The following is a 27,225-nucleotide window of genomic DNA, read 5'->3' as shown; positions in this document are numbered from 1 at the left end:
GCTTCCCTCCTTATTCTTGTATAATCGTTTCTTGCCTGTTTGTAATTATTATATGCCCTTTCAGTATTGTGTCTTCTGTATCAATTCCACAACATTTTTCTTTTTTACATTCTGTATTGAACCATTTCTTTATTTTCTTTTCTGCTTCTTTGTGCTGTGGGATGTACTTCTGGACCCCTATTTCATAAAGTTCACAGAATTTTTTATTTATAGCATTTAAATCTTGTCCTCTAAGCTCCTTTTCCCAATCAATTTCCAAGAAGTACTTCTTTAGGTCATGACAGTTTCCCTTTTTATAGTTTAGGCTCTTTTTGTAACTTTCATTGCTGTTAACTATGTCATATGCTATCCTGAAGTTGCAATTTAGTACTGCATGGTTGCTTTTGCCGAATGAAGGGTGATATATTAAATTGTCAATATCGTTTTCTTGCCTAGTAAATATTAGATCTAGCACTGAAGGTACATCGAGTCCTCTTTTTCTGGTGCTTTCCCTTACATGTTGCGTTAGGAAAAACTCTTGCACGAGATCAAGGAGCTTTTGGTCCCAACAGCTTTCTTGGCTTATTATATCTAGAGTATTCCAATTTATATTTGTATTAAAATCTCCAGTTAGTATAATTCTTTCTGATTTCTCTTCCATTTTATGTAGTAATGCTGTTAAACTCTGAATTGTATTCTCTCCCAGGTCCTCATATTCGTCTCTTTCCCATGTGTTTGATCTGGGTGGCATGTACAAATTGGCTACAATTACTTTCCCTTCAGATGTATTGATCTCTACTGCAATCAGTTCTACTTGTGAGGGTATATCTAGTTATGTTTCTTTGACTTTTAGATTTTTCTTAGTTAATACTATAATTCCTCCATTTTTTAAGTTCCTATCTCTTCTCCATATATTATATTCCTCTAAGTTTAGGATGTCATTTGATATCCTTGGTGTTAGTTTTGTTTCAGTTAGGCATATTATATGTGGTTCATTCTCTCTGACATAATCATTCATCTCTAATAATTTAGATACCATTCCATCCACATCTAAGTACATCAACTTAATCATCTTGTTTATATACTTGTCATGACATGGTTCTACTACCTTCCTCCTTTTTATTCCCTCCTGTTTATGTACCACTTTCGTACCTGCAATCCTATTACTTTGTAAAAAAAAAAATGTATTCTTTTCCTCTGATCTTCCCTCATTTTTTGTTTTTGCTTCCTCCCTCTTCTCTTCCAGTAATTCCAGTTCCTCTTGTGTTAGGCATCTTTTTATCCATACATTTTTTAACTCCTCTTTTTCCATAAGATTTTTTGCATTTTTTTAGTATCTCCTTCATGGTGTTTACACTCTGGAAGGTTACCTTTAGGGGTCTTGACTTGCTTCTCTCATATTTCCCTAACCTTTTGTGTTCCTCTATGTCTTTACTACAGATTTCCTCTGATACTTCTTTCAATATGCTCATTACATTTGCCATCTCCTTTTTGTCTCTTGAGATCTTGTTTTTTACTTCTTCCTCTTCTATACCAGTGATTACTACAGATTTGCTGGTATCTACTGAATCTCTGACTAAATTAGGATTGTTTTGCATTATTCTTTTCACTTCCTTTTTAATGCTTTTTTCTTCCAACCTTGTTTCTAAGTCTTTCTTTACTTTCACCATTTCAGCATAAGTGGTTTCCACATCATTTTTGTAGCTTTGCACAGCTTCATTCACCTGTGTTATCTTCTCCTCAATATCACTGCTCTGGTCTATCAGACTGCGTACCTGCCTATTTGTCTCTGTATCATTTTTGAACTCTTCCATAATACTCTCACGGTTGACTACTGTAATTGCCATTTCACTAATTTTCCTTCTAAGTGTACCCACTTCTACTGTTAACTCATTTATGGTTGTGTCTTTCTTGTTGACTTCCTTTCCTAATTTTTCTATTTCTTTCTTTTGCAAGTGCATCTGTTTCTTAATTTCATCAATCTCATTCTGAAAAGCCATCTCTAGTCTGTGTACTCGTTCCACCAGTTTATTGTGAGTCTCCATTTCAACCAGTTCTTGGTAGAAATCATCATCCTGCTTTCTATCTTTATCCCTTTTCTTTTCTAAATTTGCTTTACTAAAGTATGTGGTCATTTTGCAGTACTAAATGCACATATAGTACTTACATTCCCTGGGGCAGTTGTAGACTAAACAAATGATCAGCTGATTGTGCGCATTCTCGCGCTATTTTGTTTTCTGTTTGACCAAGTCTTGCTTAAAACTTCGTCTTTTTTTTTTTATATTAGAACACCATTTAGTCTAACCTGGTACAGAGCTTGACTCATATAAAGATACTAATTTAGGTAATGCCACTGGCCAAGTTTGCCGGGTATGGAGCGGTGGCGGCGTGCATCTGCTCTCCTCGGTGCCTCGTGTGTGTGTGTGTGTGTGTAATTCACCGGTTCACCCAGGATCACTTGATGGTCGTGATCGTCAGCTTTTACCCTCCCGGAAGGGAGCTGAGAGCTCATATAGTCCGATCTAAGGGCAAGGCTGTGACCTTCACACACGCACACACCCGTCCCCTTGCTCAAGGGGGACAGTAACCACCCACTTCGTCAGTGAAACTTTTCGCAACCTGAGCGAGGCGCGAACTCCCGTCCACCAGTTGGCAAGCGGGAACGTTACCACTGCACCAGCGAGCGGTGTAATGTGTGTGTGTGTGTGTGTGTGTGTGTGTGTGTGTGTGTGTGTGTGTCAGTCTACCACGCACCACAGTCAGTTTGAATCCGACAGTCGAACCGTGTGTGACTCGCAAATTGTTATTTGTGGCTTATTTTTCTGCCTTCCAGTGATTGCTTGCCTTGTTTGCCAACATGGGGCCTAACTGTAGTGCTAGTGATGCATGTGGTAACACACCAAAACGGACTTGTAAAGTGATCTTGCTGACAGAGAAAGTTAAAGTGCTGGACAAGCTTAGGGAAGGAATGTCAGCGGCAATTTGCCGTCAGGACGATTCCCCGTCATTTATTTACATACCAGTTCATTTAACAACTACAGTACACTAGTTTTTTACTTATATGAGTTATAAAATCCCCCTGAAAATTAGTTATTAAAGAATTAATTAATCAATAATAAGTATATTTATAGAATGACAGGGAATCATCCAGGGTGCGAATTGTCCTAACGGGGACTCATCCATGTTTTAATGGTGAATTGACCTGACGGTGAATTGTCTTGGACCTGCATGTTTGGGGTGAACGAGTCAACTGTTCGTACAATAAAGAAGGCAGAACGTAGCATACGGGAGGCAGTGAGGGCTAGTGCACCAGACTGCTAAAGTGTCTCCACCTACGCCTGGACCTGGCACTTTCCCATGGCAAAATCGTTATAGCGTGGAATTTATTGTACATCGAATTTTGGGGTCGAACTTTTCTATTATCGTTGTAGCGAATTATCGTAAACCGAATCATCGTAAAACGAGTAATGACTATAACCAATTATGGCACCTGGCGGTTTAGTGAGTGATTAAGGCGCTCCAATCAGATTGAGCTGATGTAGGTTTGTATCCAAGGGGTGGTTGGAGTTTACTGCTCACATAATGCCACTCAGGTATGTGTGAGGCTGGTCACTCTCATCTTAAAAATGTCAAGACCAACTTGCCTAGCCCCGGGCTCCTACGCTCCTCATGGGGCAACATGAGATTGGCTGATGGATGGACGGATGGATTTACATGTTTCAGGATCAATGTGGTTCAGAACTGTTTGCACTGTTCACTCACTCACTCACGCAAGCATGCACGCATGCACACACACAGTACCCTGCCACACACTCGTGCCACAGGAGTCCTCCCGACCAACTTACCAATCATGAAATAATCAGTGATGGATGCCATCAATGTAATGCTCGTCCAGTACATGACATAGGCCCTACTGTATGGTAGCCCAAGCTACCTAAGCCTAGTTATAACTAACTGTGTATGATATGTATTGTGGTATTAGAACAACAATCACCATCCATCATCCAATCCTACGTTGCCCCATGAGAACCGTAACAGCCTGGGGCTAGGAAAGCTGGTCCTGACATATAAGATGAGAGTGACCAGCCTCACTCATCCCTGAGTGGCATTACGTGGGCAATAAACCCCAACCACCCCTTGGATATAAACCTGAACCAGCTCAACCCGAATGGAGCGCCGTAATTACCCACTAAACCACCAGGTGCCATACTTTGGTTATATGGTTACCAACCGGTGTAGTAAATGGTTTCCTGGTGGACAAGAAACCATTTGGCTTGCCACTCAGTGCAGAGTCACCCATAGGCAGAAGGACGAGGAAAGAATGAAGGAAAGAGAGATGGAAGAGGGAGTGTAAAGTCACCTATAGGCAGATGGGAGAGGAAAGAATGAAGATAAGAAAGACAGAGGAGGTAGGCAGGAAGAGAGGAAAGGGCAGACACCTAAAGCAGCACCACATCAAGTGAGTGGATGATGTGTGCCCATAACAACAGTAAATATTATAACATCCATCCATCATCATGTTGCCCCATGCGGAGTGTAGGAGCCCAGGGCTGGGCAAGTTGGTCCTGACATTTATGATGAAAGTGACCAGCTTCATTCATCCTTGAGTGGCATTACATTAGCAATAAACCCCAAACACCCTTTGAATATAAGCTTGCACCAGTTCAGTCTGACTACAGCACCTTAATTACTCACTAAACCACCAGGTGCCATAATTTCGTTATATGGTTACCACCCAGCATAGTAAATGGTTTCCTGGTGTAGAGGAAACAATAACAACAAATAGTTCGCAGTGAAATTACCCTGTGGGGCAGGGTAATTTCAGTGTATTATTTTTTTTTTATCTGTGGTATGGGCCAAATTTTGTTTTCTTTGGTTTACAAAAATGATTATAGGTATCTTTAGCAGAAGGGCTGAATATATAGATCTATCTATCTATTGCCAGACGCCTCAATCCCGTTTGGGGTGACCACAAACAAATCGCCTCCAAGTCGCCCTGTCCCCCACCATTTCACTGCCCTGCTCCCAATTCACACCCCCCTCTCTCATATACCTCTCCACCCCATCCCTCCATCTCATCCTCCGCCTCCCCCTCCCTCTTCCCCACTCCATCTCACTCACATACACTCTCTTCGTCAGTCTTCCACCCTCCATCCTCTCCACATGGCCAAACCACCTCAGTGTGTTCCTCATAATGCAATAAAAATGCCAATATTCCATTTGTGATGGTTTGTATTTAGCAAAAACCACCGTTCCCGGCAAAATTACCCCATTTTACCTTAGTACAAACGTGAGAGGTATCAACAGCATGCCCAATGAAATGGGCCAGACATTCACTTATCCCTCAAAGCTCCTGAATCCTGGCTCCACACCACAGACCAATTCACCCCCCACCACCCATAACACAGATACACTTCACTTACACCTATCTGTCAGTCAATCCAAAAATGATCACGTTAAGAAAAGGAATGACAAACCCTTGGCATGCGCTCCCCTGTTACTTATTTCATCCAACACACTAACCAATATCCTAGCTTCATCAACTCCCACATGTTTTCTCACATACTTATCTACCATAACCATCCATCTTCTTCCTGGCCTACCATACCTTCTCTAAATTCCAACTCAATCACATTTAAGGAACTCTTCACCATTCTATCTAAAGGACATCCATTCTCTCCGCATGACCATAGCATCTCAGCAAACTTTCTTCTACACTAACAAATTTCCTTACTGCATATCTTTTAAGTTAATCCATCCATCTGTCCATCATCCAATCCTATGCTGCCCCATGAGGATAGTAGGAGCCGGGGCTAGAAGAGTAAATTATTTCTCATATTATTCACTCTATCCATCCCATACACAATTCCTCAATCACCCAACTTCTACTTTTTGTGTTCATGAAATACTTGTCTCCACACTTAAGATATTAGGTAGTAAGACCTTAACAGGATCTGCCACCTATTTCCATGTGCCACTCAACTTTCCACTTCCTTTACACAGTTATCCATTTTATCTATTACTGCACCCAAGTACTTAAGTCCCTCAATAATTCAAGGTCCTCTCCATTCACCAATACATCACCCTGAGTTACGTTCTCTTAAAAACAATAATTCTACTCTTATCTATATTTACTCTCAAAACATGACACTCACAGATTTATATATATATATAAAAGCTAAAGTATATGCTGCAATGCATAAGGTATGTAAATTACCTATCCCTATATTTCATCACAGGTACCAAATTAAAGCTCAATAAAACTTGATCTCACCCAGGTGCAATAAAACATACAAGCCCCTTCCAAAAATAAGGGCTCACAGCCTTTATCTTTCAATTCCTTTCTAATGAACCTACCCTCCTTTAATGTAATTTGTCCCTTTGTGTGTGTGTGTGTGTGTGTGTGTGTGTGTGTGTGTGTGGAGGGGAAGGGGGGGAGGCATTAGGAAGGTATGTAAGGAAAAGGAAAGGGGGGGGGTACTGACAGGTTCCTATGTATTAATACCTTAACTCCCATTACACATTATTATTTTAATAAATATTATTTTATTCAACAATTACATTTAGGTGTAATGGTATGGGGGTTAACTAAAGTTTAGTTGTATATACCTCATTCCTGCTCTCCTATGGGGGGGGAAATTATGTAATGATACCACTGCATGGAATTTATTTTATTTCTGTTGTTTCTGGTTCACTGAGTGAGTTTTCATTCCATCTAACATTGCACACAGTTATGAGAAAAATCAAGTAACTTGACTCACAGTTTGCATCTCAAGAGCATCATGATCTTGGCAGACATTGCCAATACCAGGTAAAAACTGAAGGTTGTCTGCTATGTGCTGACGGCAGAACGAGTTGGGACAGAAGTCGCAACAGTTTGACCGTGTGCTGTGCTGTCCACACTCATCACAGTAGTGCCACGGACAACTCCACTTGCCTGTTAATGTAGAGAGAGAAAACAGCTGTTAATAAAGTTTTATTCTATACAACTACCAATCAACCCCTTTACTACAATGATATTTTTCAAATATTCAATTCTAGAGAGACTTTCTGAACTAGAAGGGTATCATATAGCCTCCATTAACCCCTTTCCCTACACGAGGTCTATTCTAAGCTGAAGCAAATGATCATCTGGTTGTAACAAAAATAAAAAGCTTAATTTATTAAAAGACCACAGGTACTGCTCCCATTTAGATGATTAAGTTACAGCACTCTGTGACTGGACGCTCTTCAAGGCATCAATCAGTGGCTACAATACACATACTCACACAGTACTGGTGATTACAAAACCCTGATCAGACATTACTTTTTCTTGAATTCCACAAACTTATCATGACATTATGTAATAAAGCAGTCCCTCAATTATCCGACATAAAAGAGCGAAAGGCATGTCCAGATATGGGCAAAACGCGGATGCAGAGCAATATCCTCAGCTGTACCCATACCCTACCTACTACCTACACCTTGGTCCCAATTAATGCACCTATATGGTGGTTGTGTGAGCGCTTGCTATTTGATATTGCACTATTTGATACACGTAACTTATGGGGAAAAATTCATTTGGTGGATGAGTGACACTTTAGGGGGTCAAACTTTTAAACACTGATGATTACACTAGTACTAAAATAATAGTACATGTACATACACACACACACACACATGTACACATACCCTCAAAGAGCCGGTCTAAACCGGTCTGCTACCTCTCTCTTTCTCTTTCCCTCTCGTAAATAATAGGAAGTAATACGCACCCAAATCACACTGAAATCATACGAGAGTGGCTGAAAATGTTATTTTATATTATATTGTGAACTTTTGCGATAAAATGCAAGTGATTTAGTTATATTTTTGCGATAATTTCTGAGAAATCATATGCTAAGTGCATTAGCTAGCCATTAGCTAGCAGACATTTTGGCAGTTGCAAATTGTGTATATCACGTTGAGTACACCGCTTCCCGTCCGATCAGCGAAGTTAAGCAACGTCGGGTCTGGTTAGTACTGGGATGGGTGACCGCCTGGGAACACCAGATGCTGTTGGCATCCCTACGTGTCAGGTGGGGTTGGTGGAGGATTAGTGCCCCTCCCTGTAAAACAATTAACTCTAAGCCCTTGGCCACCCCGGTTGGGATACATGGCGTCTGGCAATGAATGAATATGAATGAAATTGTGTAGCTATGCTGTGAAATGACTCATGGCATTATATCAGTAAGTTTTATAAAAGTAAGTGGTAATAAAAGTCAATCATGAAGTTTGATAAAGTTTGTAATGATTTTCCTCACATCGCTACTGTTTCGCTAAAGTCTAGTGTAAACACTGTGGAATATCGTAATAAAATCATACGAGACTGCCTAGAAGAGTTTAATTTCTATTATTATTATTGTAATTATTGCAATGCGATAACGTGGCAGTAACCCTATTCTGTACGAAAAAAATCTTGTGGTTTGGAGAAAATTTCCACCTCACTGGGCTACAGTATTTCCTGCGTCATACGGTCAAAACACACATTTTATTGTCTCAGATCGTTCTCCAGGCATGGAGTGCCTACAGACATGCGGTGTGTTGCAAATGATGGCAGAAAGATTGACATTTCACTGAGAAAAATTTTAGCTCTCAATATTAAGGTTAAGTGAGTTAAAGCACAAGTTGAAAACAATCTTTTTCCTATTTCTCCACACTACACATTCACTAGGTTATTGTCACAGCTGCTGCAGCCAAAGGGTTACGGCATCTACAGCAGCCAAGATTCGGCTGACCTGCATCTTGGAGAGCTCTCCTGGTGTTTCTGATGTTGGTGGCATCAGTGTAACCTTCTCTTGTCTCACTTCCTGTAATGTATCGTCGACAGATGCTGCAGTAATCACATCTTCTGCTGTGGTACCTTCACCAGCATTGTTAATTTCAGACGTTGCTGATGTTAAGAGACGGCTCGCACTATTTGGGAATTGTGCTATTTGATCACACGCTAACTGGGACCTAGGTGTATATCCAACCCATGTGTACAGTACCCCTTCTAATTTCAGCTGTATTTACACATGAAAATATCCAATATAATGCTAGACATTAAGACAATAATGCATAAACACAAATATGCACATAAATATACATGGTATAGGGGACACGGGGACCGTGTTGAAAGAAGCCTGATTGATTACGTGCTCGCAGAGAGGTCGATGATGGGAATGGTTGCTGATACGAGGGCTGTGAGAGGACGATGTGGAGGTCTGTCAGATATGACCGTGGTACGCAAGATCAAGCTGAGAGGAGTGAGGTGGATCAGGAGAGAGGAGTAGTCAGGGAGAAAGACTGAAAGTTGAGAAACTGAGGATCAAAGAAATGGCAGATGAATACAGGACTAAAGTAGAGGGGGAGTTAGAATCATTGAACCGGAATGAAATGGATCTGGACAGCCTGTGGAATGCATACAGAGACCACTTAGTTAGGAATGCTGAAGTGGTGTGTGGTGTGGCAAGAGTAACAACAAAGAAGAAAGGTATGGCATGGTGGGACGAGGAGGTTAAGAGAGCAGTGGAGGAAATGAGGAAGAAGTGGCTGAAGAGGTTACAGGAAAGGGATTCAGTTGAAATAGAAATGAGTATATTGAGAGCAAGAAGCATGTAAAGAAACTAGTCAAGAGGAAAAAGGAGGAGGTAAATGATGATCTGGGAAGAAAAATTAATGTGAACTACTCTGAAAATATGAAGTTATTCTGAAAAGGTGTGGAAATATATAAGTGAAAGCAGAAAGAAGTGTGCTGGTGGGAAGGATGCAGGTGGTAGATTATTAACCCATGGAGATGAAGTAAGGACCAGATGGAAATAATATTTTGAAAGCCTGATGAATGGGAATAGAAAGAGAAGAGAGGCTGTAAACATGATTGGTTTGGGGTGTGTGCAGAAAACGAATGCACTGCCAGGAGACGTGACACTCACACACGTGAAGAGTGCAGTGAAGTGGCTGAAAAATGGGAAAGCAGCTGGGGTTGATGGGTGTATGCAGAGATGATTAAGTGTAGTGAACAGAGTGGAATGAAGTGTTTGTTGGAGATATGTAACAAGGCATGGATGAGTGAAATTGTGCCAGCGGAGTGGAAAAAGGCTGTGATTGTACCCCTGTACAAAAATAAAGGTGAGCGAAGTGAGTGCAAGAATTATCGTAGCATAAGTTTACTGCGTGTGGTAGGGAAGGTATATGGAAAAATTATTATAGAAAAAGTAAGAGAGAGATCAAAGTCCTAATGAGTGATGAACAGGGTGGCTTTAGGAGTGGCAGAGGACGTGTGGATCAAATATCTGCAGTCAGACAGATAGCAGAGAAGGCTTGTGAGAAGGACCATAAGGTGTTTATGGCATTCAAGGATCTGGAAAAAGCATACGACAAAGTAGACAGAGAGGGATTGTGGAAAGTTTTGCGAATGTACGGTGTAGATCGTAAGCTGCTAGGTGCTGTCAAGAGTTTTTATGATGGTAGCAAAGCATGTGTAAGGATTAATGGGCATCTAAGTGAATGATTCACGATTGGTGTGGGCATGCGACAAGGTTGTGTGATGTCCCCATGGTTGTTCAATATATATATGGATAGGGTGATGAGAGAAGTAAAAAGACATGTAATGGAGAGAGGGATGGCATTGGTAATGAATGCTGATGGATGGAATATCTCAAATTTGTTGTATGCTGATGATCCAGTACCGATTGCAAGTACCGGACAAGAACTTGGTAGACTAGTGCCGAGTTTTGCTGATGTCTGTGAGCATTGTGCCTTGAGAGTCAAAGTAGAAAAGAGTAAAGTGATGGGTACTGAGAGAGAAGGTGACTTCCAATGTGATGTCATAGTGAATGGAGAGAGACTGACTGATGAGAGAGGATGCAGATACTGGACAAGATGAAACTGTTAATGAAATAGAAACTCTGGAAGTACACGAATATGAGTGAAACAGAGGTTGGGAAACTACAGAATTCCTCACCTTTGGGAAGTTTATCCAGGCCAAGACATTCAAGATGATAGCCCTTTGGACATGCATAGGCATCACAGAGTATAAGGTCACCAGCCGTGCCACACCGGAAGCATTCATCCTCTGAAACCTTCACTCCGCGCCGTCGTCGTTTCCGCCTTTGTTTCCCAAGTTTCTCTCTTTTGGGGGCTGATACCTCTGTCTTTAAAGAAAAATATGCAAAAATTTCAGTCTACTTCGTAAAACTTCAGTCTCCAGCATAGTACGTCAAGCATTACAAGAAGAGCAAGAATAAATCAGCATTACCAGTACTGTAGTTTATTCTATCCATCCATTATCTATTCCTTTACTGCCCCACAAGGAATACTGGGGGAATAAGCTACTCATTCAAGACATTTAAGGTGAGTGACCCGGCACTTTTCCCTGAGCAGCATTATATAAGGAATAAACCCCAACCATTCCTCAGACGAAAACTCTTGCCAACCAAACCAAGAGCGCCTTTACTCCCCAGATCAGCAGACCTCTACTTTTTGGCTATAAAGTTACCATCCAACACAGTAAATGGTTTCCTGGATTACAGGAAACCACTGGGCTTGTCACTCAGTGTACAACCAACAGAAGGTAGCACTACATCATGAGTGGATGGAAGGTGCCCCAGCTTATCAAAAACAATGTCCGTCAATATGTCAAGTGCCAGGTGGACTTAGCCTCACACTCCCCCACATGGTTCTAGTGCAGTCACACACTGACTTCCAGTAACAATGGAGGGCAGACTGAGCTATTACAAACACATAACTAGAAGGCTGTAACAGAATATTACTGCATTACATGCAACTTTTACTATCATTCTACAGCTGAAAATGGCACCTAGTTTTTGTACTTTAAGGCCAATTATTCTGCCACACTTACAGGGTTGTTACAGAGTATTACTGTACCAATATAAATGGCAATTAAACTACCATTCCGTAACACAAAACTGCACATACTTTTTGTACTTTAACACCAATGAATCCGCTACATTTTGTCGCCCCACAACAACACCGTTTCTTCTCAGTCCCCACACATTGAAGATTATAGTTGAAGGTGAGCTCCGAGCCTGCAGGTATGTCCTCACTGGCAAAGAGACCAACTCGTGTGTCCCCACCCACAGTCCACTTCTGGGTCTCACAGTTGGGCTGGCATGAGTGGTTCATAAATCTGGGAGAGACAGACACCACATCAATACTGGTATACACTTTAGAATTGAATGACAATGTTAAAGCTGTAAGTCACTGTTACATGCTGCCTTGTTTTATGCTATTTTTTATTGCTATTGCCCCCACGGTCAAATTTTGCATGAAAATTCTGGACTGAGTAACTCAGCCCCAGGTCCCTATGCTCCTAATTGGGCAATAACGGCCACAAAAAAGTGTGTGTGTGTGTGTGTGGGGGGGGATTACTACCTATAAAGATTTGCCAATTTCCTCCATTTTTACACTACACTAAGACTCCATGTCACATTCGGGTTTGTTCCCAAGATGGGACGTAAGTTGATTTGTACATATACATAACTTCTGATCTTAACACAATACATGAATGCACATGTGTTCTTGATAATGGTATTATCAAAAATGCACTGAACATAATAACAAACTGATGCAATATATAGAGTTGTATATTAAACAAAGACAAATACAGCAGACACTCATTATACAAACAATCGGTATGCAATGAATCGCTTCTTTGATGAAGAAAGTTAGGACCTTTTTTCAATAAACACCAGAATATTTGCTTATACAATGATTAAGATCCCGTATGATGCCTCAACGGTTGATATGTAATTACTATTTTTGCTTATACAAGTTTCCTCACACAGGTTTACAGTCATCTGTTTCTTCGAAGATGGCCTTTCTACTCATCAATATCAGGTTTGTTAATGTCAGTGATGGAACAACGGTGTGGTGTTGGAGTTGAAGCAGCAAATGTATTGCAGTGAGGTAAAATAACTACTGTACCAGTTCAGGTGAGCTGGAAACTTGTTTTTAGGCTTCTTTTTGGTGGTAAACAGTACTGTAAATTGGCAAGCAAAAACCAATTACAGCAAAACCTCAATTTAACATACCGGATGTTGGATTTAACAGAAACTCTGAAGCCACCAGACTTCCACTGGCTATAACGAGCAATGTTCCCATGTGTTTCATGAAGTGCAATGACAAGGATGTGAAATTAAATGCAAAAGGGCAAAATTAATGTAAAATGGGTATTGTTTTCATTTATACCACTAGAATATGCTACTGTACTCATTGATTTTCAATCATGTGCTTGAAAACCCACCTAAAAGGGGGACTGTCTGACATAGTGGGTTTTCGGCTTTATTGGATCAGGCTTCATCCCATTAAGTCCATTATAGCAAGGTTTTACTGTAATATCACTATTCGCAACAGAAAGCGAAAATGATCTGATAATCAGAATCGCCTGAGTAATGATGAAAAATTAGCATCTGCTTTACCCATGACCTGACACTCCTGTCTTCATCCCTTAAGGGGCTAGGCCTCGAACCCCTCAAAGTTGCTCCCTCCATGTTTTTTTGGGGGGCCGATTTCCGGGATTTTCCTGTACAAACCTGACTCTTTCCTCTCTTTGCATGTGATGATAATTCCAAATGGAACCCGCGAAATTGGAGAGGTCACTGTATTCTACATATACACCCATATCCTGATATCTGGCAGTGTTGTGTACCAGTAGGTGTGTGCGATCAGCAAGTATGTCGGGTACTGAAGCAATTTTCCCCATAAGATACTGAAGAAAAGCCAGAAATGTGTTCCAGACCTAAACCCAAACTCTCATATACCTTAATCAACTGAGACTGACACAGAAACACCAATGGCAACATTATCATCCTCATAAACAATACCATTTTAAAAAATGGCACATCAAACATCATATGCAGGAGGGTGGGGTGGTGGGACATGCAGTGTTCAACACCGCTTCAGGGTAACTCAAAAGCCAGGCAGGCTGCAGGCAGTGCACTAAGCAGGGGTGGGGAAGGGCAGGGGGATGGGGAGACAAGCAGGGGTGGGGATGGCAGGGGGATGGGGAGACAAACAGGGGTGGGGGAGGAAAACAAGTGAGGGCACAAGGAAGGAGGCATGAATGCCAGAAGGAAGGATGGAGAGGAAAGGGCAGACACCCGAGAGCAGCGCTACATTGAGAGAGTGGATATGCATCCTAATTTTATTAATTCTTACACGAATCATAGCAAATCACAGGATGGGTTCAGGGGAAAAAATAATAATTAAAAAAAAAAAAAGCCAAGTGTGCCAGACAAGACTTTTTCTTTTATGTAAGAAAAAGAAATTTATTTTAGAACCTTGAAAAAATGGTCCCAATGCCGACCACGGGAGAACGCAAATATCTGAACCCACAGCCACTGAGGGGGCTAAACATATATTTTACTTTAAGCAGTAAAAGCACCTTACCAAATCAGTTCTTCCTGATAGTCTGTTATATTTTTCAGATAATTTCTGGGTTGGTAAATACAGTAAACTTTTTTTTATTAAATCTGTTTCCCCGTCGTTTTTAGCTGTTCTGGTGTGACAACTCTTGTTTATTTCGTTAACATAATGATGGAAAGAACTGTTCTTCCCTAAGTGTTTAACTAAACCTGGCCTAACCGAGCTTATCTGTACCTACTAATTTTAACCTAACCTAACCTCCAGTTGGGAAATTGGGAAACGATATCCACCTCTGAGCACGTTGAGTTTCTTCCACTGCGCTGGAAACGATCGTAGGGGAAAGTGAAGATAATAACAGGGAGGAAATTTTTCAGCAAAATAAAGTAATATGCCAAACTGAAAGTTGTCAGAAAATTACAGAAACAAGCTGGATGATTATGAATTGAATTGGTAAGGTCTTTCTGCTGCTTCAAGTGTACAATGAATGACACAAGTATCTTCCCAAAGTCTGACAAATATAGCGTGGAAAAATCGAACCATTTGAAACATGCACCAGTAGAAACAGGGTTTTCATTGTATTTTGCCTGGTGTAAATTTTCTTCAGACTGAACTGGGAAGATAGTTGTGTCTTTCATTGTACATTTACCTATAAATAAACCAATCTAACAGTACTTGTGCTTTGTTTCCGCCAGATTAATCGTGATTTCAGACTATTCAGGCACTTCATCGCATCATAAAGTCTGGATAATCGGGCTATCTCTGCATTTCCTTTCGTATCGAGTATAGGTTTTCATATCATCGAGACATATTTTCGTACTGTGGAAAATGTCCCATATTAATCAATTTCGTACCACTGAAAATTCGTACTTCGGGTTTTCGTATTTCAAGGACTCACTACCTGATCGGAGGATGATATGGGTCCTACTATGGTGTACCTGTTATCTGGGTAGAGAAGCAAATGTGGCATCCACCCAGGAACCAGATCCCCCACACTCTTCCCTGCACCTCACTGTCTGCCCCAGGGGAACATTGGTTCAATGCAAGGGATGGCCCTGCAGGGCCAGTTGCTTGCCTGCAGTTATTGGTGTCTGCTCAGCCAGACAGACCAAGGTTGTTCAACAACAATGACATCTGCTCCCAATTCAATGTTTCTAACTTCTTCATTAACTGTTCACATTTAAGTGTTACTTCATGGTTCCTCAGCTGTTCTTACTTCAGTATTTCATATTCAACACTTTTCTTGCCCTTCATCCATTACATGGCTCTATTTTTCACCATGCATGCCACAATCAAATGGTCAAATAAACCTCTGCATCCTCCTCTCACTGCCTCTGTGCCAACAGCCCTTCCAAGCATCTTTCAACATTTTTTTCATTCTCTCTGTACCATGTACCTTTGCGCATTCTTCATGTTTAAAATATGATCTACAAATGCAAAACCTTATGTAAGAGAAGTTCTTCAGCAGCTGTTTATTATCATTCTTCCCTCGCAATCCACAACCCATTACACCATATACAGAATGAATGTAACTCTCCCAATCTGGGCAAAACAGATATATATTAAAAAAAACTCATAAGCATTAATCATCTACTGCTCAGTATCAAATCCCATCTTTTATCAAGAATAATTACAATCACAACATCACACAGCCACACCATGCCTCAACACTAGTCCCTCATTTCTCTGTTAACAATACCATCATCTTAACCCAATTTCCACTCTATGAATGGGGTAGGTATGCTGTAATAACTTCCCATGAACAGAATATCCTCCTCAAACTTGTTCCTTATTTTCCCCTACAGCCAATTTCTTCTCCCTTTCATTACTATATTAGACATGCACATGCTGGCATGGTCAGTGAGCTTTATCATCGACATCATCATCCGGACTCCTTTCCCACCCTGCGGCAGGGCGAGAAGTAGCAACGTCCAAACAGCCCAAGTTTGCCCACTCCAATGGGCCATGTTTCCATTCACTCATCATTCAAGCACCCAGAATCCTGGCTCTACCTGAAATGCCAAAAACTTTCACCACATTCTGTAGCTTCACATAAACGAATCCGATAACGTCAATCCAAAAGCTGTCATGGTAAAAAGGGGTGCCAATGGGCTTCAAATGTTAATTCAATCACTCTAATACTGTACAAAGCATTCCCCATGGGTAATGTTGCAGTAAGCATACAAAGCTCCCAAGCACCAATTAGGTTGTTGCTGTTGTTGTTGTTGGGCTACCCCAGTTTGTCTAACTGTGCAGACCCATAAAGTGCAGGCTAGCTATCACCTCAGCAGTGATGTCCCATGCAATGAAACGATGTTCCCATGTGGCTGACGCCACATTTGTATCTCTATTCAGTTAACAGAGGCATCATAGCAGGCTCCACATCACACTATTATAGGGCTATACAGTTACCACTCAGTGCTGTAAATGGTTTCCTGAGTTACAGAAACCATATGGCTTTTCCTTCTGTGTCGAGCTGCTTGAAGTGGAAATAAATGGCAACTGGATGGATGGGACAGATACAAAGAGAGGAGGACAGATGCAGGAAAATGAATGACAGATATCAAGGAAGAAAGAGGCAGCACTACATCAAATGAGTGGTTGAAGGATGTCCCCATTAACCACCTCCCATTGGTTTTATCTACATACTGGTGATTAACATTCTGTTGCGTTAACCTATGCCAAGTTGCAGACCTCATATGAGACACAACCAAGGTCTGCATGGGCCAAGCTGCAAACCTCATATATGAGCTGTAATTGACAATGATTATAAAATAGTGACTATGGGGAGGTAAACATCTTACAAAGAATTAGCCTGGCAGGAATTTACCATGCTTCCAAGAAAATTTGGTGGCTAGTATCCAGAAATGGGAAAAAATAAAATAATAACAGAAGCCCAATGATTCATGCAATCATTAAACATAAAAAATAAATAACACCAAAGAGACTACTTCACTTCACTGAAATGAAAGGAGCCTGTGGAGTCACATGGAGAGACAGACTGACAAATCAGGATGTGAAGGAGCATTGTGGTGTGGATGTGGATTTGATAGGAAGCATTAGGAGAAAAGCACTGAGATAGTTTGGCCATGAGGAGAGGATGGAGAGTGAGAGACTGATGAGGAGAGTGTATGTGAGTGAGGTGGAGGGGGGGAGAGGGAGGGGGAGGCCAAGGACGAGATAAGGGATGGAGTGGAGAGGTATTTGAGAGAGGGGGTGTGAGCTGGGAGCTGGGCAGTGAAATGGCAGGGGTACAGGGCAATATGGAGGCGATTTGTTTGTGGCAACCCCTTATGGCATTTATGGCATTAAGGCATCTGGCAATAGACAGACTATCAATGATTCGTAGGTAAAATAATTAGCTGAGGAAAAAGGTCCAAATGCCCCAAAAGAGAACACATCCCTTTATACTCTATAAGGACAAACCATCATTATAAACAACTTATCCTCAAAAAAAAAATTAACTACTTATCCTCAAAAAATATTGCTCATCTTACCTGGCAAGATTTCCTTTTGGCCCAGCATCAATCATTATATCCTTGTCAATGGTGAGAAAATAGAAGTTTTCTTCCTTAACCTCATGCATTTCAACGATGCGCCGACGGAACTCCTCATCATCAATTAGCTCACCAACGTACTCTATCACAAACTCTCCTGTTATTGAAGAGGGGTGGAAACAATCATACACAGAAGAAAGAGGGGATGGTTCAGTAAACATTTAAGTTTTACTCATGATCGACCAATATCAATGATCAACAAAGACAGCATTGTGGTGATATATATAATGCTTGGTCAGCAGCACAAAACAATAATTGCTAAATAGGCTGGGCTATCAGTACAGCATGGTATCATTACACAGGCAAGCTAGCAAAAAAATGTTGTTGCTGTAGGGTCCATAGCAGAACATATACACTAGTGAATGTCTGATTGATGATGACGATGTTGATCAACTCAGTTAGCCTGGCTGAGCAGACCCAACAACCACAGACATGCAATCACCCCATAGGGCCATCCCATGCAGCGAACTGATGTTCCCATGAGGTTAACAGCATGGGGAAAAGTGTGGAGGTTTGGTTCCTGGATGGCTGTTGTATTTGCATCTCTCAACCCAGTTAACAATGGCACTAAACTGGGCTCCATTTCACCCCATGACCTCTTTAAATGGTTACCACCCAGTGCTATAAATGGTTTCCAAGATTACACGAACCCATTAGATTTGTCACTCGGTGTACAGCCACCTGAAGTGGAAAGATAAGCAATAAAAGTGACAGGACTGGAAGGAAGAAGTAGAAAGAGAGGAGGGCAGACAAAGAAACAGAATGATAAAGGTGAAGGAACATGTAAGCAGCATTACATCAAGCGAATGGATGATGGTCATCACCACCTACTGCGAGGATGTCTGGTGGCCTAGTCATTTAACACTCAAACTGGATATGACCCACAGGAGTTCAGTCCTGGGGATAGTAGGACCTTACTGCCTACAGTACTGCTCAAGCAATTGCCTGGTCCCCCCTTAAATGTCTGAACTTAACAGTCTGGTCCTGAACCTCTATGTTTTTGATGGAGCAACAAAGGAATGGATCACTGGAAAGTCTTCCTCTCATCCAGTTCGCTAGAGATCTGGACAATTTAAAGAAAATGTAAGACAATTCTGATCTACAGGTCACTTTACTGTCTCAATAACTTTTTACACATCATCACTTTGTAACCAAAACCTATTAATAATCGGGGAAAGCCCCAGGAACTGATGGAGTGTGTGGTGAAATGCTGAAGCATGGGAGAGAGATAGTAGTAGAATGGATGTGGAAGATGTGCAGATTGACCTGGGAGGAAGGTAGAGTCCTGGAGGATTGGAGGTCAGATATAATTATTCCCTTGTACAAAGGAAAAGGGGAAAAAGAAGTGTGTGGTAATCATAGGGGCATTTGTCTTCTTAGTGTAATAGAAAAAGTGTCTGATAGGATACTTATTGACAGAGTTAGGGAAAGAACAGAAGAATTAGTTGGAGAAGAACAGGGAGGCTTTAGGAAGGGAAGAGGTTGTGCAGATCAGAAATTCATTCTCATATCTTTAGTAGAAAAGTTTCTAGAGAAGGGAAAGAAGTTGTTTGCGGCCTTCATGGATTTGGAGAACGGATATGACAGGGTGGATAGACAAGGATTGTGGAAAGTATTAAGAATATATGGAGTAGATGGGAAGTTGTTGAATGCTGTGAAGAGTAAGTCTGATTGTGCTAAAGCTGCAGTGTGTGTGGATGGTGAACTGAGTGAACTTTTCTGTTTGAGGGATGGATTGAAACAGGGATGTGTCATGTCTCCATGGTTGTTCAATCTGTACATGGATAGGGTAATAAAAGAGATACAAGGTAGGGCACTGGATGTTGGAGTGGCCCTAGTGAGAGACGGTAGAGTTTGGAAACTCCCTATACTGTTGTTTGCAGATGATACTGCGTTGTTAAGTGAAGACAAGGGGGAGTTGCAAGGCATGGTGGATGAGTTTGGGAGTGTAAGAAACAGAATCTAAAGGTGAATGTAGGAGGAGTAAAGTGATGGTCTCTGAGAGATGTGAAGTCAGTGAATGTACAGTGAGGTTCAATGGTATGGAAATGGAAAATGTGAGTACAGTAATCCCTCTACTATCCGATGTAACAGAGCCAAAGGCATGTCCGGAAAGTGGGCCCCTAGCCCCTGGACTGGTACTTAAGGACTCTAACCCAGCCTAACTTTGAAAGCCACCTAAATAACTCCCTACCAGATATGCATAGCACCTATTTAAACCTATTTAAGACCCTATTCAAATCAATAATGGACATAAAGCATGAAATAAAAGGAACCAAAGAATGAGGAATTAGAAGTGACTGTACCTCAGCCAGGGTACTTTCAGCACATTTGTGGCCGGCTTTTCTAAGGTTTTGGCAGTGGTGAAAATGCTCTTGAAGCACATACAGTATTCCAGTGTTGTGCTGCACTTAGTTCTTTGATATATGTTTAACACTGCACATTGTTCTTAACTGCACCATGCGTTTCAACTGCCAATTTGCACTCCACACTTAATCCTTTACACTCTAAATTCTAATTTATTAGCACTGCACAACACTGTAAATTCCCATGTGGTCTAGTGGCGAGGCATTGCAGTTCATTCACTGTTTATTCACAAAAAATGAGCACGTGTGGCTTCCATTGCAGTATGCATCTACTCGCCATCAAAGTTAGGCAGTAACTGTTGGAGTGGTGACGGGGAAACAGAATTGACAGATCACAATGGCCACATTACCAAACGCCTCAATTTTCATTACCAAATTTAACTTTTCATTACTAAATTCGTAAAGCTAGCATTTATTCTTCACTAATTATATATCTATCTATCTATTGCCAGACGCCTCAATCCCATTTGGGGTGGCCACAAACAAATCGCCTCCAAGTCACCCTGTCCACCGCCATTTCACTGCCCTGCTCCCAACTCATACCCCCCTTTCTCATATACCTCTCCACCCCATCCCTCCATCTCATCCTCGGCCTCCCCCTCCCTCTTCCCCCCTCCACCTCACTCACATACACTCTCTTCGTCAGTCTTTCACCCTCCATCCTCTCCACATGTAATCACTCTTCTCATAATTAACAGCATGTTGATTATTTTCAAGCTATGTTGACTAGCAGATTAATCAGAGTGAGCAAACAATCCACCACTTCCATCCTGTGTATGCTCATACATGTGAAAAATCCGTTTGGTAATGCATTATTCTGATTCATTACCAAACGAATTTTTCATTACCAAGTTGGCTCACATTTGATAATGAAAAATACCAAATGGCAACCCTGACAGGGGAGAGGGGATGAAGGAAGGGGTGAAGGGGCCGTGGTGTAAACCAGCTGTTCGGCGCACGGCAATTTCAAATTACGGGTGGGAAACAAATTAGGATTTTGGGGGGATTTTCTACTTTTTTTAGGCCATTTTGGGGTTCCAGAGGTCCAAGCCCACAATGTCCTGTAAGTCTGGAAAGTGGGTGTCCGGAAAGTACAGGGATTGCTGTACATTTAAGTACCTGGGGAGTGTGATGAGTAAGGATGGAAGTTTGGAAGGTGAAGTGCCTGAAGGGTACAACAAGGAAGAAAGGTTGCTGGTTCCTTGAAAGCAGTGATATGAAACAGGGAAGTGAGCATGGAAGTGAAAAAGTTACTACATGACAGTATTGTGATACCAACTCTAACGTATGGAAGTGAAGCTTGGACATTGTTGGAAGGACACAAGTCAAGAGTGAGAGCAGTGGAAATGAGTTATTTAAGAGGAGCATGTGGAGTCACATGGAGAGACAGGCTGACGAATGAGGATATAAAGGAGCGTTGTGGTGTGGACGTGGATGTGATAGGAAGCGTTAGGGGGAACATACTGAGGTGGTTTGGCCACGTGCAGAGGATGGAGGGTGAGAGACTGATGAGGAGAATGTATATGAGAGGTGGAGGGGGGAAGAGGGAGGGGGAGGCCGAGGATGAGATGGAGGGATGGAGTGGAGAGGTATATGAGAGAGGGGGGGTAAGAGTTGGGAGTAGGGCAGTGAAATGGCAGGAGAAAGGGTGACATGGAGGCGATTTGTTTGTGGCCACCCCATACGGGATTGGGGCGTCTGGCAATAGATAGATAGAGACTTTGTAACTTATGGTACTCTACGGGGGGGGGCTACAGACTAGGTACCAGTACACTGATGCCACACATAGTGACGAACATACAGGGGGACACAGACAACAATATGCTTCACATGTCTGATAAGTGGATTCAGCATTTTCACCAAAACCTATTAATAACTAATACAGCGGGTACCTGAGTTTAGCATCTGTTTTTACAATAATCACTTACTTATCTGCCTTAATTTAGCAAAAGCCCTAAAGGATAAAGCATCCTGCCAGATAATACTGTACTGCCCTCCCAAATCCTATACATGGGATACCTCATAATCATCATCATCATCATCATCTGGACCTCCTTTCCCTCCCCACGGCAGGGTGAAGAGTAGCAACGTCCAGACAGCCCAAATTTACACAGTTCAATGGGTCATGCTTCCATTCACTCATCATTCAAGCCCCCCGAATCCTGGCTCTATCTCATACGCCAAAAACCTTTTGCCACGTTCTGTAGCTTCACATAAAAGTATCCAACAGAGTCAAATCCGAACACTGTCACGCTAAAAGAGGTGCCAAATCCCTGATCGTGCACTTCTCACAACATTCATCCAGCTGGCTCGATCTCTTGTCAGTCTCTCGTCTCATCAATTTCCATACCTCTCTTCTTCACACACACATCCACCATATCCCTCCACCTTCTCCTTGGCCTACCTCGCCTCCTCCCTCCTTCAAATTCACTCAAATATACCTGTTGACCACTCTATTCTTATCCATTCTCTCCACATGACCATACCATCTCAGTACACTCTCTTCGATTCTAGTGCCCACAGCCTCCCTCCCTCCACATCTTTCACAAATCACATTATTTCGTATCCTATCCACTCTGTACTCCACATACATTCCTCAGCAGTTCCATCTCCACTGTTCCCACTCGTGACGTATCAGTTTCATGCCACATCATAGTCTCACATCCAAATGTTGAAGTTGACACTAACACTCCTTCATGTAAGCCTCACACAACTGCAACACTCAAGCCTCTGTTTCTTATCAAGGCCTTCATAGCAAAAGCTATTTTCCTTCCTTGTGTCACTCTACTTTCTGCTTCTTTAGCATATTTCCTCTTTTCTGTCACAGTACCCAGATATTTGACCTCTCTCACCAATTCCTGTCTCTCTCCATTCACTGTAACGTCACACTGGGAGTAACCTTCTTTCTCAATAACCACCACTTTACTCTTCTACATTTACTCTCAAGGCACGACACTCGCAGACATCAGCAAAACTCTGCACTAGTCTACCAAATTCTTGTATTGTGTTTGCAAGAAGTACTGCATCATCAGCATATTCCGTCCATCACCATTCATTACCAATGCTATCCCTCTCTCCATTACTCATGTTTTTACTTCACTCATCACCCCACCCATATATATATTGAACGACCATGGGGACATCACACGACCTTGTCGCACGCCTACTCTGATCGTGAACCATTCACTTTTATGCCATTTCCCCCTATACATGCTTCATTACCATCATAAAGACTCTTGACGACCCTAGCAGCTTACCAACTACAGAGATAGCCCGATTATCCACGCTACATGGTGTGAAGTGGTGCCCGAATAATCCAAAATCACGATTAATCCGGCAGAGAAAAAAAAAAACTGTTAGGCTGATTTATTTACTGGTAAATGTACACTTTACACAGCAGGAAGACCTTAGCAATGCAATGCATATTCCTCCAGCTTGTCTCTGTATTTTTCTGACTGTTTTCTGTTTGGTAAATTACTTTTTTCTTGCTGAAAAATTTCCTCCATGTTATAATCGTCATTGTTGTACCTACAATTGTTTCCAGCACACTGGAAGAAACTCAAAGTATTCAAATGTGGATTTCATTTCACAACTGGAGGTTAGGTTAGGTTAAATTATTAGGTGCAGTTGAGCTGGGTTAGGCCAGGTTTAGTTAAACATTTGGATTACAACAGTCCCTTCCATCATTATGTTAACGAAACAAACAAGAGTTGTCACATTAGAACAGCTAAAACCAACAGGGAAACAGATTTAACAATAAATGTCTATTTACCAACCCAGAAATAATAAGAAAAATATAACAGACTATCAGGATGAACTGTTTTGGTAGGGTGCTTTTACTGCTGAAAGTAAAGTGTGTGTTTCTATCTAACTATTGCCAGACGCCTCAATCCCGTTCGGGGTGGCCACAAACAAATCGCCTCCATGTCGCCCTGTCCCTCGCCAGGGGGTTAACTCATCCTCTTGATGCCCACAGTGGGGCCGGAGGGACGTTGGTTACAAGATTGTGACAACGTGAATTAACTTTTACCTGGTCGTGGTGTAGTGGTATGCTGCCTGGCTCTCACCTGAGAGTCCCTGGTTCGATTCCCAGCATATTGGTAATTTATCAGATGATTTTTCCTGTGTACAGTACAGGTTTCTCTCTTCAAGTGGACAGTCAGTGAACATTTGAAATGTTTGCTTATGCTGAGAGGATGATATACCTGTATTGGCAGCCTTTGCTAAACTTGTGAATTGCTAGTCAAAAGGTATGCTGAACTCGGGTATCAATTATACACTGCAATCCAGCTTTAAGTATGGTACAGTACCCGTAAAACTATTGGTACCGGGTATGCCTGGGGAAAAATGAAAAATTAACCAACCTTTAAGTGCAGCTTCTACTCTCATCTGTTAACAAAAGATAGATTTGATTATAGATTTAAAAAATATTACAGTATGTTTACCTTTCTTGATATCCTGCAGTGTTTTCAGTCCCCAGCCTCTGTTCTCTGTTTTGAAGGCGCAAATATTCGGATACTGTTTCTTCTGAAACCTCTGGTTGCCACATCTGTCTCCAGCTCCACAAACTTCTCGAACACACTCGAACATCAGCATTCTGAAATTTTCAGTCCCCTTTGCATAACCATATAGATCATCATCTTAATCATATCCTGGAGCAAGGAAGTCAAATGTAAAATCTTCTCTTCAATTCCCTCCAGCATCATCTAAGCATGAGAATGCTTGATGCATAAGTGCTACCTGGAGAGGTCACCTAAACCCAACTTCAATTATGAACCATACTCATCTGGCCAACTGCAAAGGCAATTTATCATTTACTAGTATGGTCATCACCTCTACAAGTTTTGTTGCATACCGTATTTCAAATCCCTCCCTTCAACTACATGACAGAATGGTTACTGCTGACACCAAACAGCAGGGTTACCAGGTCAGCAGGGTCTGCTCCCACTCAAGCCTCCCTGTAAAACAGTTCCCAAATAGCCCAATCTCTAATTAAGAAAAACAGTCCTTCCATAATCCCCCTCTATTTATATGTCCTCTCCTCACCCATCCATTACTCTGCATCTGTGTACACCCATCACAATACTGGCTGCTGGGAAAAAAAGAAAGGGGGGCCAATCCACAGGAGTACATATTACAAATTATGCCTTAATACGGATAGGCATAACATGCACAAGTAATGTAAATCCTTGATGCTCACGGAATTCATTACTTGTGGAACTGTCACAAATACTGTCATCTCTCCCCCCTCGCCCACCTCAGACCAGCTTACAGAAGCATATCCACACTCAGATCACTCACCGCTCCATTCAGTCACTTAAAGACAACACACAGCTGCATGCACGACCCATCCAGCCCTCTTAACCCCTAACCGCCTGCTGACTTGTATAGCAGTCACGATTTTGGGAGCGGAGCAATGCTGGTAGATATATATCATTCATCATAATCATCTTCATCCCGACCTCCTTTTCCACCCTGGGGCAGGGTGAGGAGTAGCAATGTCCGGACAACCCAAATTTGCCCAATCCAATGGGCCACGCTTCCATTCACTTATTATTCAAGCCTCCGGAATCCTGGCTCTATTGGATATGCCAAAAACATTCACCATGTTTTGTAGCTTCACATAATGTGGGTGTTAGCGCCAAAGTGGTGACATGTAGTGGTGTATGGTATGTAGGTGGAGTGCTGGGCCTTGAAAGCAGGCTGTGAAGCCTATGCCCAGAGTCGGGGGGGGATGGCCAATTCAGACGCTGCCACATTAAAAAGGGGTGCCAAGTCCCTGATCGTGCACTTCTCACAACATTCATCCAGCCAGTTCACTCTCCTGTTAGTTCCCTAGCCTCACAAACTTCCAAACCTCTCTTCCTCACACACTCATCCACCATATCTCTCCACCTTCTCCTTGGCCTATCTTGCTTCCTCCCTCCTTCAAATTCACTCAGATATACCTTTTTCACCATTCTATTGTTTTCTATTCTCTCCACATGACCATACCATATCAGTACACTCTCTTCGATTCTGGTGTCAACCAATTTCTTCACTCCACATTTTTCACAAATCACATTATTTCACATCCTATCCACCCTCTGTACTCCACATACATTCCTCAGCAGTCCCATCTCCACTGCTCTTACTCTTGACTTTTCATTTTCATGCAACATCATAGTCTCACATCCGTATGTTACAGCTGGCATAGTGCATAGTGCAGCTGCAACACTCAAGCCTCTGTTTCTTATCAAGGCCTTCATTGCACAAGCTACTTTTCTTTCTTGTATCACTCTATTTTCAACTTCCTTTGCACATTTTCCTCTTTTTTATCACTGTAACCAGGTATTTGAACTCTCTCACCAATTCCAGTCTCTCTCCATTCACTGTAACATCACACTGGGAGTCACCTTCTCCCTCAATAACCATCACTTTACTCTTTTCTACATTTACTCTCAAGGCACGACACTCACAGACATCAGCAAAACTCTGCACTAGTCTACCAAGTTCTTGTCTGGTATTTGCTAGTACAGTAGTACTGCATCATCAGCGCTGAAACCTAACTGAGGGGCTTTGTCCCCAGGACGCCTGATGATTATAATCTTCCTAACCTAGTGCAAACTAAGATGTGCATTTCACAAAATTGGTGCCAAAACAGAGTCGTGCATTGAGCGTTCATCAATTGTTGGCACAATCGTCAGATTCGTCACCCGACCATGCGATGGCAAAACACTCAGGTTGGTGAGCAAATGACCGCGCTTGACAGGGATAATAGTAGGGATCTTGGGTGGAGCCACAGTGGTGCTGTAGTAATCCACACGGCCAAAAAGAAATGCAGACAGATGAAGAGGCAACTGATCAGCAGGGCAGGGCGCAGGAGCCAGGTAGCTCTGCCAGTCTGTCTGGTGGCGCGCGGCTTAAATTGTTGAAATGGCATGATAACCATGTCGAACGTCAAA

General features: G+C 42.0%; 1 protein-coding gene and 1 pseudogene across 1 annotated transcript in view; one reads left to right on the top strand and one right to left on the bottom strand.

Moving 5' to 3' along the window:
* Nucleotides 1-27,225, bottom strand: part of NSD (Nuclear receptor binding SET domain protein) — a 92,422-nt gene that overhangs the window by 3,920 nt on the left and 61,277 nt on the right. The window contains exons 14-18 of the mRNA XM_080286137.1: nt 24,727-24,878; nt 17,856-18,012; nt 11,914-12,124; nt 10,940-11,129; nt 6,741-6,916 (exon numbers count right to left, since the gene is read on the bottom strand). Coding sequence (XP_080142263.1) covers nt 6,741-6,916; nt 10,940-11,129; nt 11,914-12,124; nt 17,856-18,012; nt 24,727-24,878 — 886 coding nt within the window. The remainder of the gene's footprint in view (nt 1-6,740; nt 6,917-10,939; nt 11,130-11,913; nt 12,125-17,855; nt 18,013-24,726; nt 24,879-27,225) is intronic.
* On the top strand, nt 7,900-8,019 carry LOC145417618 (5S ribosomal RNA; annotated as a pseudogene).

The sequence above is a fragment of the Coenobita brevimanus genome, chromosome 110 (genome assembly GCF_032717465.1).
Source record: "Coenobita brevimanus isolate Jiangsu-jjx chromosome 110, ASM3271746v2, whole genome shotgun sequence".
Lineage (NCBI taxonomy): Eukaryota > Metazoa > Arthropoda > Malacostraca > Decapoda > Coenobitidae > Coenobita > Coenobita brevimanus.
This window is presented reverse-complemented; position numbering and strand designations above follow the sequence as displayed.